Source organism: Anomaloglossus baeobatrachus, chromosome 1 (assembly GCF_048569485.1).
Source record: "Anomaloglossus baeobatrachus isolate aAnoBae1 chromosome 1, aAnoBae1.hap1, whole genome shotgun sequence".
Classification (NCBI taxonomy): domain Eukaryota; kingdom Metazoa; phylum Chordata; class Amphibia; order Anura; family Aromobatidae; genus Anomaloglossus; species Anomaloglossus baeobatrachus.
In genome coordinates, this window is record NC_134353.1 from 223,384,810 (window position 1) to 223,399,565 (window position 14,756).

A 14,756-nucleotide genomic window follows, 5' to 3' on the forward strand; every position below is an offset into this window, starting at 1 on the left:
GGAACATCTCCTTACCTGCCTCCACCGCCAATGCGGAAGGAAGGAGGTGGGTGGGATGTTTACGTCTTGCACATCTCCGCCCCTCCGCTTCTATTGGCCGCCTGCCGTGTGATGTTGATGTGATGCCGCACGACCCGCCCCCTTAGGAAGGAGGTGGGTCGCCGGCCAGAGCGACATCGCAGGGCAGGTAAGTGCGTGTGAAGCTGCCGTAGCGATAATGTTCGCTAGGGTAGCTATCACAAGATATTGCATGTGCGACGGGGGCGGGTACTATGTCGCTCGGCATCGCTATCATCGGCTAGCGATGTTGCAGCGTGCAAAGTACCCCAAAGTCCATGTGCCCACGGGAGAACATACCTGCGGATTTTGCTGTGAAAAACCCGCAGATTTTCTAGATTTTCCAGATAAATCTGCGTGTTTACGCAAGTACAGACACTCCCCATGTTATCCTATGGGATTTGGGGAGTGCTGTTTCCATGTTGCGGTATGTGCGGCTGCGGAACATGCTGCGGATTTCCCGCAGCTGCATGTAACTGCATATCAATTATTCCTGCGGAAATATCTGCGGATTTCCTGCCTTTCCACTATGAAGAAACAGGGTGGGAAATCCGCAGGAATTCCGCATGAAATTCGCACTGTTTCCGCAGGTTCACCGCAACAATTCCGCAGAAATACCACATCAGTGGATAGCTGCAGATTCCAGGGAGTTGCTGCGTGAACCTGCGGACATACCTGCAGAAAAGTCCGTAAGTACGTTCTCCCGTGGGCACAGGGCCTAAGAGACGTGTGCACAAGCCTGAAGTGTGAATTTTAGAACATGCTTTATTCTGTAATTAAATGCTTCCTTTTGTGCAGGTTTCATTTAAAATAGTTTTTTTAAATAACAACCCCCATCTCACCCCACATATTCAGCGCTATATATGTAAGTGGCTTATAACTTGGAGTACTACTGAGGATAATATTTTATTAGCTTTTCTTTTTATTCACTATATAAATTAAACCATGAGGGCTCGATGTCAGGAGGACATATATACAGCATTTCTTTGCTTAGGAAAAATACAGCGCGGCGATATATCTTCATAGTTCCTCTCTGACGACAAGTAAATTACATGCAGCGGAGTGTGGAGAGCCACAAGTGGTTTGGGCCAAGGTCAGGGGGAATAAATAGATCCAAGCTTTCTTTTATGCGCTGGTTGACAAAGTTTCTGCAGATACTATACACAGCCGGATAGGAATGACATCATAGCTATACATAGCGTTCTACGTTACTGCCCCATGTGTTATATAAGTTCCTGAACCCAATGCTGTGTATAGGACTCATTATTTCAGAAGGATTGCTGCCTGTTAGATCATTATTTAGGACTGGATACACAGCTATTATTTTCATAATCCCTTTATCAGTGACTTCACTTCAATGCATCCAAATGCGGAAAAACCGAAACTCACAAAGCTTCGTAAAAACTCAGAAGAGCAGTAGTGTGTGACTTGTAAGGCAGCGCCACCTACTGAGGCCTCGGAGAATGGCGCAGTAAAAAAGCAGGGTTCTAATACGTTTTCTATAAAGGCAGTAAACAAAAAATATTCTCATTCATCAATATGTAGCATGTATCCCCCCCAAAAAAAAATAAAAAATGAAGGTCACCTAAATTCAGCATCCATGCCTTACTTTGTGTGCATAATTTTGGATGCAGTTTCCCTTCCGTTATATTCATATATGCGTACAACATTTAGTTAACAGCAGTAACATTTACTGAGCAGTGACATTTCGGCTGTATAGGTGAAAAAAAAATGCTTATTAAAATTTTTCATAGAGCAAAGCGCCCAGACTGGGATGTTGTGTGTCTGATCGCAGGAAGAAACCCGCACATCCTAGGCAGGATTAGAGCGCAGAGAGATGTTCATCTCCTTGCTAGAAGAATAATTGCGGCAGAACCAGGGCTCAAGGGTTTTTGGTCATTTAATTGCATCTGTTGGGATTTTATCATATTATTTAGAAATAGAAACCAATTTACCGAGTTTATCATCGGCCTGAAGATAGCGCATGAGAATTTGTCAGTTTAGCGGCAGCAATAAACTGTCATTCCAGTAAAGCTATTTCCCATCGAAGCCTTTAAGGTCAGGTCAGGTCCTAGCGTGTAATGTTATCCTACCATGATGGGGAGAAAAACTGGACGTGTCAGTCTGCACCAATCTGGCTTAGGGAATTTAATAGGCACCTGACATATCACATCATGAAATACTAGAAGACGCCATTAAAGGGAACCTGTCACCATTTTTTTGGTCTATAAGCTGCGGCAACCACCAGTGGGCATTTATATACAGCATTCTAACATGCTGTATACAGTATAAGAGCCCAGGCCGCTGTATACAACATAAAAAACACTTTATAATACTCACCTAAACTGGTCGCTGCGGTGGATGTGACTCAGATGAGTGTCTTCATCCTCCGGTGCCTGCGACGCCTCCTTCGGTCATTTTTGTCGCCTCCTCTATCATCCTTCTGAAGCCGCGGTGCATGACGCGTCCGACGTCATACACACTTGCCGGCATTCAGGTCCTGAGCAGGGCAGATCAAAGTATTATAGTGCGCATGCTCGGGGCCGGCGAGTGTGTATGACGTAGACACATCATGCACACAGGCTTCAGAAGGAGGACGAAGATGGCCGAAAGAGGCGGCGCCGGCACCGGAGGATGAAGACGCCCATCTGAGCACATCTACCGCAGAGACCGGTTTAAGTGAGTATTAAAAAAGTGTTTTTTATGTTCTACACAGCGGCCTGGGCTCTTATATACAGCATGTTAGAATGCTGTATATAAGTGCTCACTGGTGGTGGCCGCAGCTTATAGGGAAAAAAACTGGTGACAGGTTCCCTTTAAAAACTATTGTTCTTATGAGTAGGGAGCGATTTGGTAAGCATGGCCTGATCATGTTGTTGGGGTATAGAGGGGAAGTGATAGGATATAGCTCCTGAACCCCAACATTGAATTAGGAATATCTTCATGTCGTTAAGTATATATATTATGACATTGAAGCACGCGGAAGATCTGGCAGGGAGAATTATTACTGAGCTGCTCTCAAATATGCTTAAAGGCTAAATTGTTCTTGACCAGGAATGTTTCTATAACAATAACGCACTGAAAATAATAAAAAGAAAATGGTATTCATAATTTATCAGAATATTGATCCCATTCTGAAAATGATGTGCTGTTCTACATTTCTAGTGTTTGCTCGAATTTTTATGAACTGCACAAGTGGTACAAGCTGTTTTCCCACAACGGGCAATTACTCTAAAATGGACCCAAAATATTATACATATGCAATAATGTTATATAGCATCCACTGTATACTATTTTTTAGTGAAATCTATAATGCTATAATGAAAGAAAACAACATATTGCTTGTATTATACTGCTATATTAGAAGAAGCAAAACAACAAGTATAAAGGGTACCTGCCAGCACACAATGTCTGCTGAAACCTTACCAATCTAGTATCGACAGCCAATCCCCAGGATGGGCCATCAATATAAAAGTCTAGGTAAACACTTTGAAATCTACATGATATGACAGGTGTCTGAAACTCGGCGGAGTATACCGCACATAGAAAAATATTTCATTTGTCGGGGGCCGCATTCTTTGCTGGACAAAGCGACATTTTTAGGGATAGCATATTTTTTCGCTCATTTATTATAACAAATGTGCATATTTTTTATTTCAGTTGTGCTCAAACGTTTACATACCCCAGTAGATTTTTTGCTTTCTTGGCCTTTTTACAGAGAATATGATAGCACAAAATCTTTTTTTCCACTCATGGTTATTGGTTGGGTGAAGCCATTTATTGCCAAACTACTGTGTTTTCTCTTTTTAAATCATAATGACAACCAAAAACATCCAAATGACCCTGATGAAAATTCCACATACCCTGGTGATTTTGGCCTGATAACATTCACAGAAGTTGACACAAATGGATTTAACACTAGAAGTCCCAGAGAGGGCTCATTTAACATTTCTACCTTTGGAACCCAGAGACGGGTCGAATGACCTGAAGGATTTTAGCTAACATCCTATAATCACCATCTTTTGTTCTGTAATTAACCCCTTCACGACCGCGGGCAGTAAAATTACGTCCTATTTTAACGTGACTTAAAGACCAGGGACGTAATTTTACTGCCTAAACTTCATTTGATTGCCGTGGCCATAGCAACGGCTTTCAAATGATGTCCCCTGCTGTTTCTTACAGCAGGGGACCTTTGCTTGACCCCAGGGGGGGCGGCATCGCCACCCCCTATCGACGATCGATGTGATTGGCTGTTCAAATCTGAACCGCCAACCACATCGTTCGCACTAATTTCGGCAAAAATAATGCCCGAATTAGTGCGATACTGTGAGATCCAGCTATGAGATGCCGCAGCTGCTGCAGCATATCATAGGTGGACCTCAAACATGTCGCCCCCAGCCCCTGCAGCACTGATTGGAGCGATCGTGCTATGACGCGCAATCGCTCCAATCAGTGTGCAGTGGGGTGGTCTGATCTGCCGGTGGCCGCCTCCCCAGGCCTGTGCTGGCCTGCGAGCCCTCCCCCAACATGTCTGCAGCGTGCAGTGGCTGGTACTTGTGCTACCACGCCACCGCCGCTGCTGCCGCCGCCGTAGCTGAGGTCACCGCTTCTGCTGCACGTGAGTACTGTGCTCACCTTGCAGCCCGTGCGCGCTCCCGTGGTGCCCCTGGGCGCTCCCGTGTTAGCCCCTGCCCGTGCCCCCCCCTGCGATCTGCCCCCCCGACATCCCGATCTGCTCCCCCCCCCCCGACATCCCTATCTGCTCCCCCCGCGATCTGACTGCCTCCCCCATTATCTCTATTCTGCTTCTGCAGCTCCCTCTCCGGTCTCCCCCTCTGCTCTCCCCCCTCCCCCTCTGCTCTCCCCCCCCTCTCCCCCTCTGCTCTCCCCCGACGTCCTCTTACCTGTCTTCACCGGCCCGATCACATCTGCCTCCATCGCTGGGTCCTTCCTGGGCATTCTGCTGATTTGCCTGCTGCTCCTGTAAAGCTGTTCCTCCTGCAGCACTTCTGGTCAGTGATCCTCTGGGTACTGTGAGAATAACTTTTTTTTTTTTTTTCTGTATCCCCTGTCCATTTTTACACCTCATCCGTCCGTGCGTCCCGCCAAGCGCTGATCAGGGATGCAGATAACGTATCTGCATCCCTGCTCAATTTTTGGCGGTACTTTTTTTTCCGTATCCCCGACGCTTTTTGTATCGCATCCGTCCGTGCGTCCCGCCAAGCGCTGATCAGGGATGCAGATAACGGATCTGCATCCCTGCTCAATTTTTGGCGTGACTTTTTTCCGTATCCGCAACGCTTTTTGTATCCCATCCGTCCGTGCGTCCCGCCGATCGCTAATCAGGGATGCACATAACGGATCGGCATCCCTGCTCAATTTTTGGTGTGACTTTTTTCCGTATCTGCGACGCTTTTTGTATTGCATCCGTCCGTGAATCCCGCCAAGCGCTGATCAGGGATGCAGATAACGTATCTGCATCCATGGTCAATTTTTGACGTGACTTTTTTTTTTACGTATCCCCGACGCTTTTGTATCGCATCCGTCCGTGCGTCCCGCCAAGCGCTGATCAGGGATGCAGATAACGGATCTGCATCCCTGCTCAATTTTTGGCATGACTTTTTTCCGTATCCGCAACGCTTTTTGTATCCCATCCGTCCGTGCGTCCCTCCGAGCGCTAATCAGGGATGCACATAACGGATCTGCATCCATGGTCAATTTTTGGCGTGACTTTTTTTTTTACGTATCCCCGAAGCTTTTTGTATCGCATCCGACTGTGCGTCCTGCAGCGGCCGATCAGTGCACTGCGTCTGTGCGTTTGAAAAGTCAAATGGCGCTCCTTCTCTTCTGAGCCCCGCCATGCGCCCAAACAATTACTTTCCACCACATATGAGGTATCTGCGTACTCAGGAGAAAATGCACAATACATTTTATGGTGCATTTTTTCCTGATAGCCTTGTGAAAAAAAGCTACCTAGTTGAAGCAACCGTTTTGTGGTAAAAAAACATTTTTTCTTTTCACGGCTCAACGCTATAAACTTCTGTGAAGCCCCCAGGTGTACAAAGTGCTCACTAAACATCTAGAAAAATTATTTGAGGGCTCTAGTTTCCAAAATGGGGTCACTTGTGGCGGAGCTCCATTGTTTAGGCACCTCAGGGGGTCTTCAAACCCGACATGGCGTCCGCTAATGAGTGCAGCTTCTTTTGCACTCAAAAATGCAAATGGCGCTCCTTGCCTTCCGAGCACTGCAGTGTGTCCAAACATTTGATTTCCACCACATATGAGGTATCTGCGTACTCAGGAGAAAATGCACAATACATTTTATGGTGCATTTTTTCCTGTTACCCTTGTGAAAAAAAAGCTACCTAGTTGAAGCAACCGGTTTGTGGTAAAAAAAATTTTTTTTCTTTTCACGCCTCAACGCTATAAACTTCTGTGAAGCCCCCAGGTGTTCAAAGTGCTCACCAAACATCTAGAAAAATTATTTGAGGGCTCTAGTTTCCAAAATGGGGTCACTTGTGGGGGAGCTCCATTGTTTAGGCACCATAGGGGGTCTCCAAACGTGACATGGCATCCGCTAATGATTCCAACCAATTTTGCTGTCAAATGGCGCTCCTTCTCTTCTGAGCCCCGCCATGCGCCCAAACAATTACTTTCCACCACATATGAGGTATCTGCGTACTCAGGAGAAAATGCACAATACATTGTATGGTGCATTTTTTCCTGTTACCCTTGTGAAAGAAAAAGCTACCTAGTTGAAGCAACCGGTTTGTGGTAAAAAAAAATTTTTTTCTTTTCACGGCTCAACGCTATAAACTTCTGTGAAGCCCCCAGGTGTTCAAAGTGCTCACCAAACATCTAGAAAAATTATTTGAGGGCTCTAGTTTCTAAAATGGGGTCACTTGTGGGGGAGCTCCATTGTTTAGGCACCTCAGGGGGTCTTCAAACCCGACATGGCGTCCGCTAATGAGTGCAGCTAATTTTGCGTTCAAAAATTCAAATGGCGCTCCTTCCCTTCCGAGCTCTGCCGTGCGCCCAAACAATTGAATTTTACCACATATGGGGTATCAGCGTACTCAGGAGAACATGCACAATAAATTGTATTGTGCACTTTCTCTTTTCTCCCTTGTAAAAATGAAAATTTTATGGCTAAAGTAACATTTTTGTGTTTAAAAAGAAAAATTTTCATTTTTTCCTTCCACATTGCTTTGGTTCCTGTGAAGCACCTAAAGGGTTAATAAACTTATTGGATGTGGTTTTGAGCAGTGTGAGGGGTGCAGTTTTTAGAATGGGGTCACTTTTGGGTATTTTCTGTCACCTAGGTCTCTCAAAGTCACTTCAAACGTGATGTGGTCCCTAAAAAAAATTATTTTGTAAATTTTGTTGGAAAAATGAGAAATTGCTGATGACCTTTGACCCGTTCTAACTTCCTAACGAAAAAAAAATTTGTTTCGAAAATTGCGCTGATGTAAAGTAGACAAGTGGGAAATGTTATTTAGTAACTATTTTGTGTGACCTCTCTCTCAGATTTATGGGCATAAATTTTCAAAGTTTGAAAATTGCGAAATTTTCAAAATTTTCGCAAAATTTCCTAAATTTTCACAAATAAATGCAAAAAATATTGGCCTAAATTTACCACTGACATGAAGTACAATATGTCACGAAAAAACAATCTCAGAATCGCCAGGATCCGTTGAAGCGTTCCAGAGTTATAACCTGTCAAAGTGACACTGGTCAGAATTGCAAAAAATGGCCCGGTCATTAGGGTGTTTTAGTGGCCGGGGGTGAAGGGGTTAAGGCCATTACTGTTCCACCACAGGAGGTTGTTGTTTTCCATTGAGTTTAGCCATTTAGTTTCTAGTTAGTTAGGTCAGTTTGGACTTAAGCCTGCTTTACACCAGGCAATCTATCGGGTGATAGATCGTCGGGGTCACGGTTTTTGTGACGCACATCCGGCATCGCTGGCGATGCCGGCCTGTGTGACACCTCCTAGCGACGCAGTATCGCTCACAAATCGTGAGTCGGGTACTGCTCGTTAGGTTCCATAATATCGGTTACTTTAGTCGCCCATCGTTTCCGTGGTAGCACACGTCGCTCCGTGTGACACCACGGGAACGATGAGCAGCTCACCTGCCTCCCGCGGCCGCCACCGGCTCTATGTGGAAGGAAGGAGGTGGGCGGGATGTTTACATCCTGCTCATCTCCGCCCCTCCGCTCTGATTGGCCGGCGGCCGTGTGACGTCACTGTGACGCCGAACGTCCCTCCCACTCCAGGAAGTGGACGTTCGCCGCCCACAGCGAGGTCGCACGAGAGGTAAGTATGTGTGACGGGGTTTAGTAACTTTGTGCGACACGGGCAGCGATTTGCCCGTGACGCAAAAAGGACGGGGGCGGGTACGATCGATTGTGAAATCGCACAATCGATCGTACCGTGTAAAGCAGGCTTAAGGGTCATTTGACCCTCTTTCGGGACTTCAGGGGGGAGCTCGAAATTCCTGGGACTTCTAGTGTTAAATGGCTAATAAAGGTAACATCCTCACCTGTGACCTGTTTGCTTGTAATCAGTGTGTGTGCATAAACACTGAGTGAGTTTCTGGGGTCCAGACAGACTTTTTCATCTTTCATCCAGCCTCTGACGTTTCTGGATTGTGAGTCATGGGCAAAGCAAAAGAATTGTCAATGGATCTCATTTTTCTTTTATTAAGCAAGTCCAAGGACGTGTATCAGCCCATTCAAAGCTTTCATCAACCCCTATTAGTGGAGTGCCGATCATTCAGGATTTGTCACACAGTTTATAGAAGATCTCTGGTAGCCTTATACACAGTGAATGGAGTATCATCATTTTCATAGGTTTAGTCACAGTTAGAATTATACTTGCCTTCAGAATTGCAGGTAGAAGGAATGAATAATTTCATGTAAGCCATATAGGAAGAATCTATATTGTTCTGTCCCTACTAGATGAAAACTCAATTGCAATTTACTACTAGATAAGTAATAGTCCACAAGGGATGCTGAGGGTTTTTTTTCATTGGAACACTGAACTTAGGCCTGTTTCAGACATCAGTGATTCTGGTACGTATGTGCTAGTTTTTATACGTACCAGAATCACGGACATACACAGACCCATTATAATCAATAATCAATGGGTCTGCGCAAACACATCATTTTTCACTGACCATGTCTCAGTGCGGCGTACACACGTGTCTGTGATTGCCGCACGGAGAAAGAAAAGTCTGGTTTTTTTCTGGCATCACTGATGTCCCACGGACCACACAGTGGTGTGATCCGTGAAACACGTACCAGAAAAAAACATATATTGAAAATAAAAAACATTTTTAACTCACCTTCTCCAGCAAAGCTGTCTCCGGCCTCAGCTGGCTGCTGAATCAGAGCCAACTCATTAATGCATGCATATTCATGTATGCAGGCACAGCCGACCCGGAAGTAGCTGCAGCGGAGGTCAGCACCAGCCAGAAACACAGCAGAGCCAAAGAGTTGAGCACCACGGGCAGCAGGAGCAGGGACAGGTAAGTGTACGTCCATGTGCAATCACAGATAACGGATCACGTATCACGGATTGCACATGGACAACCCACGTGTGCCATGAATCACGGCACACGGAGGGAGATATGCGTTGTTTTACACGTCAGTGAAAACCGTCTGTGTTTTTCACTAACGTGTGAAACAGGCATTACACAGATAAAAGGAAACTGAAGATTATGTCCCCCCCACCCCGTCTGAGTCTGCAGGATTTTATGGACTTTTTGGATACAGTCTTGTAAAAATCCTTCAAAGAATACACAGTTTAGTATACTGTGTTTACAATCTGCCATTTTTAGCTAGTAATTAGCTATGTGATTAGGTAAGGGCCTTGTAATTTTAAAAAATTAGAGCACAGGGTCAATGGAAATCATATCTCTTAAAACCCCATAATACACTAATAATGATTGTTTAATACTTGATTTCACAAAGTGATGTGCTGGGCAGGGCCCAAACGCTGAGGGACAGGAGAGAACTGGGATGCCCCCTAGAAGACCCAATGAGACCCGTTACATGCCCCATTCACCTTATTCTGGATAAAAAAAATATTCCCTTACACACCTCTGTCGAATAATAAATAAAATGATATGGCTCCTAGTATATGATCGTATAGTTACATAGGTTGAAAAATGACCTAGGTCCAACTAGTTTAGTAGTATTCAACATAAAAACCGTTAAAAAATAAAAAAGTCACTTGTGCTTTTTATTTTCATTCTATTTCCAAATAAAATTTTCATTTTCTATTGCTCAAAAAATATTACAAAAATGTATATACATTGTATGTACTCCAAAATATAAGTAAATCTAGCTTTATAAAAGATATGGCTCCCAGAATAAGGGGATGAAAAACAAATACTGCATCCTATATGCTATGATGTGCCGCATCATTAATAGGGTGTAAGGTTGAAACTTCTGTCCTTGTAATTCTTATGATTAGTGTTTCTTTAAAGGGGCTGTTTCTTTAAAGTACCACTCAAACGTTTTTTTTTTTGTTTTTTTTTGGGGGGGGTTCAGCACGGGAGTGTCACTTTAAATCTGAATCCCCTGCTCCTGTCTTACACTCCAGCGGCTTCACCTTTTTTCAGCGTTGCTCCGGTCCCGGTGTGCCATCTTGTATTCTGGCCCCCAGGCTCTGACCTCAGAAGGGCAGATCAAAGTGCGCATGTGCAGAAGTGCAATGATAGCCTCTGTGTGAATGAAGCAGGACGTGTCATGTACTCAGGGCTGGGCAGAAGGACAGCGACTGCACAAGATGGAGGAGGCACTGAATCGGGAGCAGCGACACCCATCAGGCCTGACCACCCCCTAGGTGAGTAAAATAAAGGTGTTTTTTACCTTCTATAGAGCGGCCCGGGCTCTTATATACAGTACTCTGGTATGCAGTATATAAGGGCTCACTGGTGGCCGCAGCTCATAAGGCAAAAACATGGCGACAGGTTCCCTTTAAAAGCAATACATGTCAAGAAAAAGATATGCAAAGCTAAAACATCAACATAGGAATATAGGAGCCACAGAAAGATCAGCTTACAGGAGCAGGGTGGGCAGCAGCAGCAAATCTGGCAAGTGTTATTTAGGAATAGTTAGGACAAATCAAAGGGGGTCACATTAGTAGCAGAAAACCTCTTTAACAACTTGGCCTTAATAATATATTAAATATATTAGTGAATCATTACATTTTATATCCTACAATCAAATAGCATACAGTGCCTGAAGCAAAATGATACTTTCCAGAAAATAAACCCATCAGAACAAGTTCTATGCTGACACTGAACCAGCAGGGAATACCAGGGGACTTCAACTCTAAAACCTGCAGAATGTAACTGCAATTTTACACAATAAAACGAGCTGCAAATTGGACTTACTATAAGATAATAATTTTACTCTTCAGTTTAGTATATATAAAATGTAAAATTTGTTTCTAAGGCCTCTGCCACACTCACGTGAAATTCACGCACGTGCCGAGAGACACGTATTTTCCCTGCGTGTTGTGTGCAGGTAAGTACGTGTCTCTGGTACGTGCGTGACACGTGTGTTCTACGTGTGCTATCCGCGATAGCACATGTAGAATCAGTAATTATTATACTCACCTGGTCCTTCCTGATGTCCGCGCTGCTGTCCGTGGTGCTGATCCTCGGTCTCCAGCCCTCCCGTCTCCCCGCTGCTGCTGCTGCCAGGCTGTGAAGTGAATATTCAATGAGAATAATGAGCGGCGGTCGGCAGCAAGAGGCAGCAGCGGCAGAGACAGGAGGGCTGGAGAAGGTGAGTTAATGTTTTGTTTTTTTTCACTGACATGTGTGTTTTCTCCGGCGCGTGTCACACGGGACCGCATCCACACTACACCCGTGTGGTACGGGTGCGGGCCGTGTGACACCCGTGCTGCCGGCGAAAAACCGGACATGTCAGCGCTTTGAAAATCGCACACACGTACAAACGCACACGGACACACGTTCCGTGTGGTTTTACGTGTGTGTGCCTGCTACAATAGGGTAGCATTGGTTAAAGTGTCTCCGTGCCGCCGGTACGTGTAAAAAATGACAAACACGTGCCGGCAGCACGGATGTGTGGCACAGGCCTAAGGCTAAGGGGTACTTTGCACATTGCGACATCGCTACTGCGATATCGTCGGGGTCAAATCAAAAGTTACGCACATCCGGCGCCAGTAACGACGTCGCAACGTGTAATGCCTAAATGCACCGATAAACGATCGCAAAAGCATCGTAAATCGGTGATCTGTGTAGCGTCGGACATTTCCATAATGTCACACCAATAGGAGATACGATGTTGTTCCTCATTCCTGCGGCAGCACACATCGCTGTGTATGAAGCCGCAGGAGCGAGGAACATCTCCTTACCTGCCTCCACCGCCAATGTGGAAGGAATGAGGTGGGTGGGATGTTTATGTCCCACACATCTCCGCCCCTCCGCTTCTATTGGCTGCCTGCCGTGTGACGTCGCTGTGACGCCGCACGACCCGCCCCCTTAGGAAGGAGGCGGGTCGCCGGCCAGAGCGACGTCGCAGAGCAGGTAAGTGCGTGTGAAGCTGCCTTAGCGATAATGTTCGCTACGGCAGCTATCACAAGATATTGCATGTGCGACGGGGGCGGGTGCTATGTCACTCGGCATCGCTGTCATCGGCTAGCGATGTCGCAGCGTGCAAAGTACCTCTAAGTCCATGTGCCCACGGGAGAACATACCTGCGGATTTTGCTGTGAAAAACCCGCAGATTTTCTAGATTTTCCAGATAAATCTGCGTGTTTACGCAAGTACAGACACTCCCCATGTTATCCTATGGGATTTGGGGAGTGCTGCTTCCATGTTGCGGTATGTGCGGCTGCGGAACATGCTGCGGATTTCCCGCAGCCGCATGTAACTGCAGGACGTGTCATGTACCCAGGGCTGGGCAGAAGGACGGCGACTGCACAAGATGGAGGAGGCACTGAACTGGGAGCAGCGACATCCATCAGGCCTGACCACCCCCTAGGTGAGTAAAATAAAGGTGTTTTTTACCTTCTATAGAGCGGCCCGGGCTCTTATATACAGTACTCTGGTATGCAGTATATAAGGGCTTACTGGTGGCCGCAGCTCATAAGGCAAAAACATGGCGACAGGTTCCCTTTAAAAGCAATACATGTCAAGAAAAAGATATGCAAGGCAAATAAGTATGGTAGGATAAAACATAGGTTTATTAATACAGGTAAAATAAAAAAAATATAGACAATATTAGTCTATAGATATATAGAGTGAACACAAGATCACAAGAAACATTTAAGGATACAAATAGGGTGGGAAAACACCTGGGTAAAAACATACACCCTGCAATATCAGTATGTGACACAAGATGGCAATGTACAAGTACAAAAAAAAAACCAAATGTTTGTGTTGTCAAGGAGAAACAACATAGCAAAGGGTGCAATGAAGTAAAGCCAAGAGATATAAAGCACTAACTCCATAAAAGTGTGGGGGCCAAGAGAAGACTCCTAGAAAGTGTGAAAACAACAGTAAAAATTAGTAAGCGCCCCTTGAGACTGACACAAGTATTTCAAAAGTAATACTTCCAAAGTGACATATAGAACAGCAGGGAACTGGGGAACCGTCGCTTTCTACGAGCATTTTCTTTGGACAGCTTTGTCAGAGAGTTTGGTCCCCTTTAGTGAATATGTTCTGATCCATTCAATACAGATGAAGCTGCCAAGCTGTAAATAGTGCATAACTTGTGTACATGTTCTGCTCCATTCTTGGTCCACGTCTCATTTTCTCTGCTTTGCAACTGGAAGTGAAACTTGATGAACAGCTGGTATTTTATAATTCTCTTATAATTCAGTGGTGATTGTGCCTGTCAGTAACCGGTTGCAGCATCTAACAGATTCATCTGATGTGATGTCTATCTTTTGAGTGCAGGTTTGCATAATATTTTTATGTATGCAGTGTTTTCTCAGCATGGCAGCGGAGTGCCTCGTTTCATGATGTTCTCTCCCTGTTTACTTTGATCACTCTCCTTTTTTCTTTCATGCAGAAGACTGGTATGAACAGCTCTACCCTCTGATAATTACACTAAAAGACTGTGTAGCAGAAGTAGTGGAGAAGGCAAAGACATCAATGACTTTTGTTGTTCTTCAAGAACTGGCATGTGGTTTGCCCCAATGCTTGCGCCTCACCTTCAGAAGAGACGTGGTTTTCAGCCAAGCAGTAAGTTCACACTTGAGACTACTGGCGCGGTGTACAGAGATCCATTCATTAGGCTCGGAAACAGACCATCAAGCAATTAGTGTAGCAGGCTTAATCTACTGGTATTGAGGAGTGGATTCATTTTCGTCCAAGTGGGCAGCGGGTCACATACAATCCCTGCACAGTCGCTTCTATGTGCTGGCTGCATGTCTAACAGAAAATAAGCTTTGGATAAATAATGCAAATACCATAGGAATGGTCATTTACAATGAGCAGGAAGAATATTTAGATTCTTCCTTTTGTGTCATGTGGGGTGTTTGTTCTATATATCCATGTTAATAATTAAGTCATTTATTGCCAGTTGCTTGTGTAGTGCTCGTGACTAGAGATGAGCGAACCGGTCGCGGTTTGGCTCAAGGTCGGTTCGCCGAACGGAGGTCCCGTTCGAGTTCGGATCGTCGAACGTTCGATGAACCGAACTCGAACTGCATAGGA

The 14,756-nt window shown here is 45.2% G+C and overlaps 1 protein-coding gene across 5 annotated transcripts in view; it reads left to right on the forward strand.

Annotated features, from left to right (window-relative positions):
* The window catches only part of INPP4B (inositol polyphosphate-4-phosphatase type II B), a 1,087,411-nt gene that overhangs the window by 928,033 nt on the left and 144,622 nt on the right, over positions 1-14,756 (forward strand). For all 5 annotated transcript variants that reach the window (XM_075348265.1, XM_075348236.1, XM_075348245.1 and 2 more), the window contains one exon: positions 14,110-14,282. In XM_075348265.1, the coding sequence (XP_075204380.1) occupies positions 14,110-14,282 (173 nt within the window). The remainder of the gene's footprint in view (positions 1-14,109; positions 14,283-14,756) is intronic.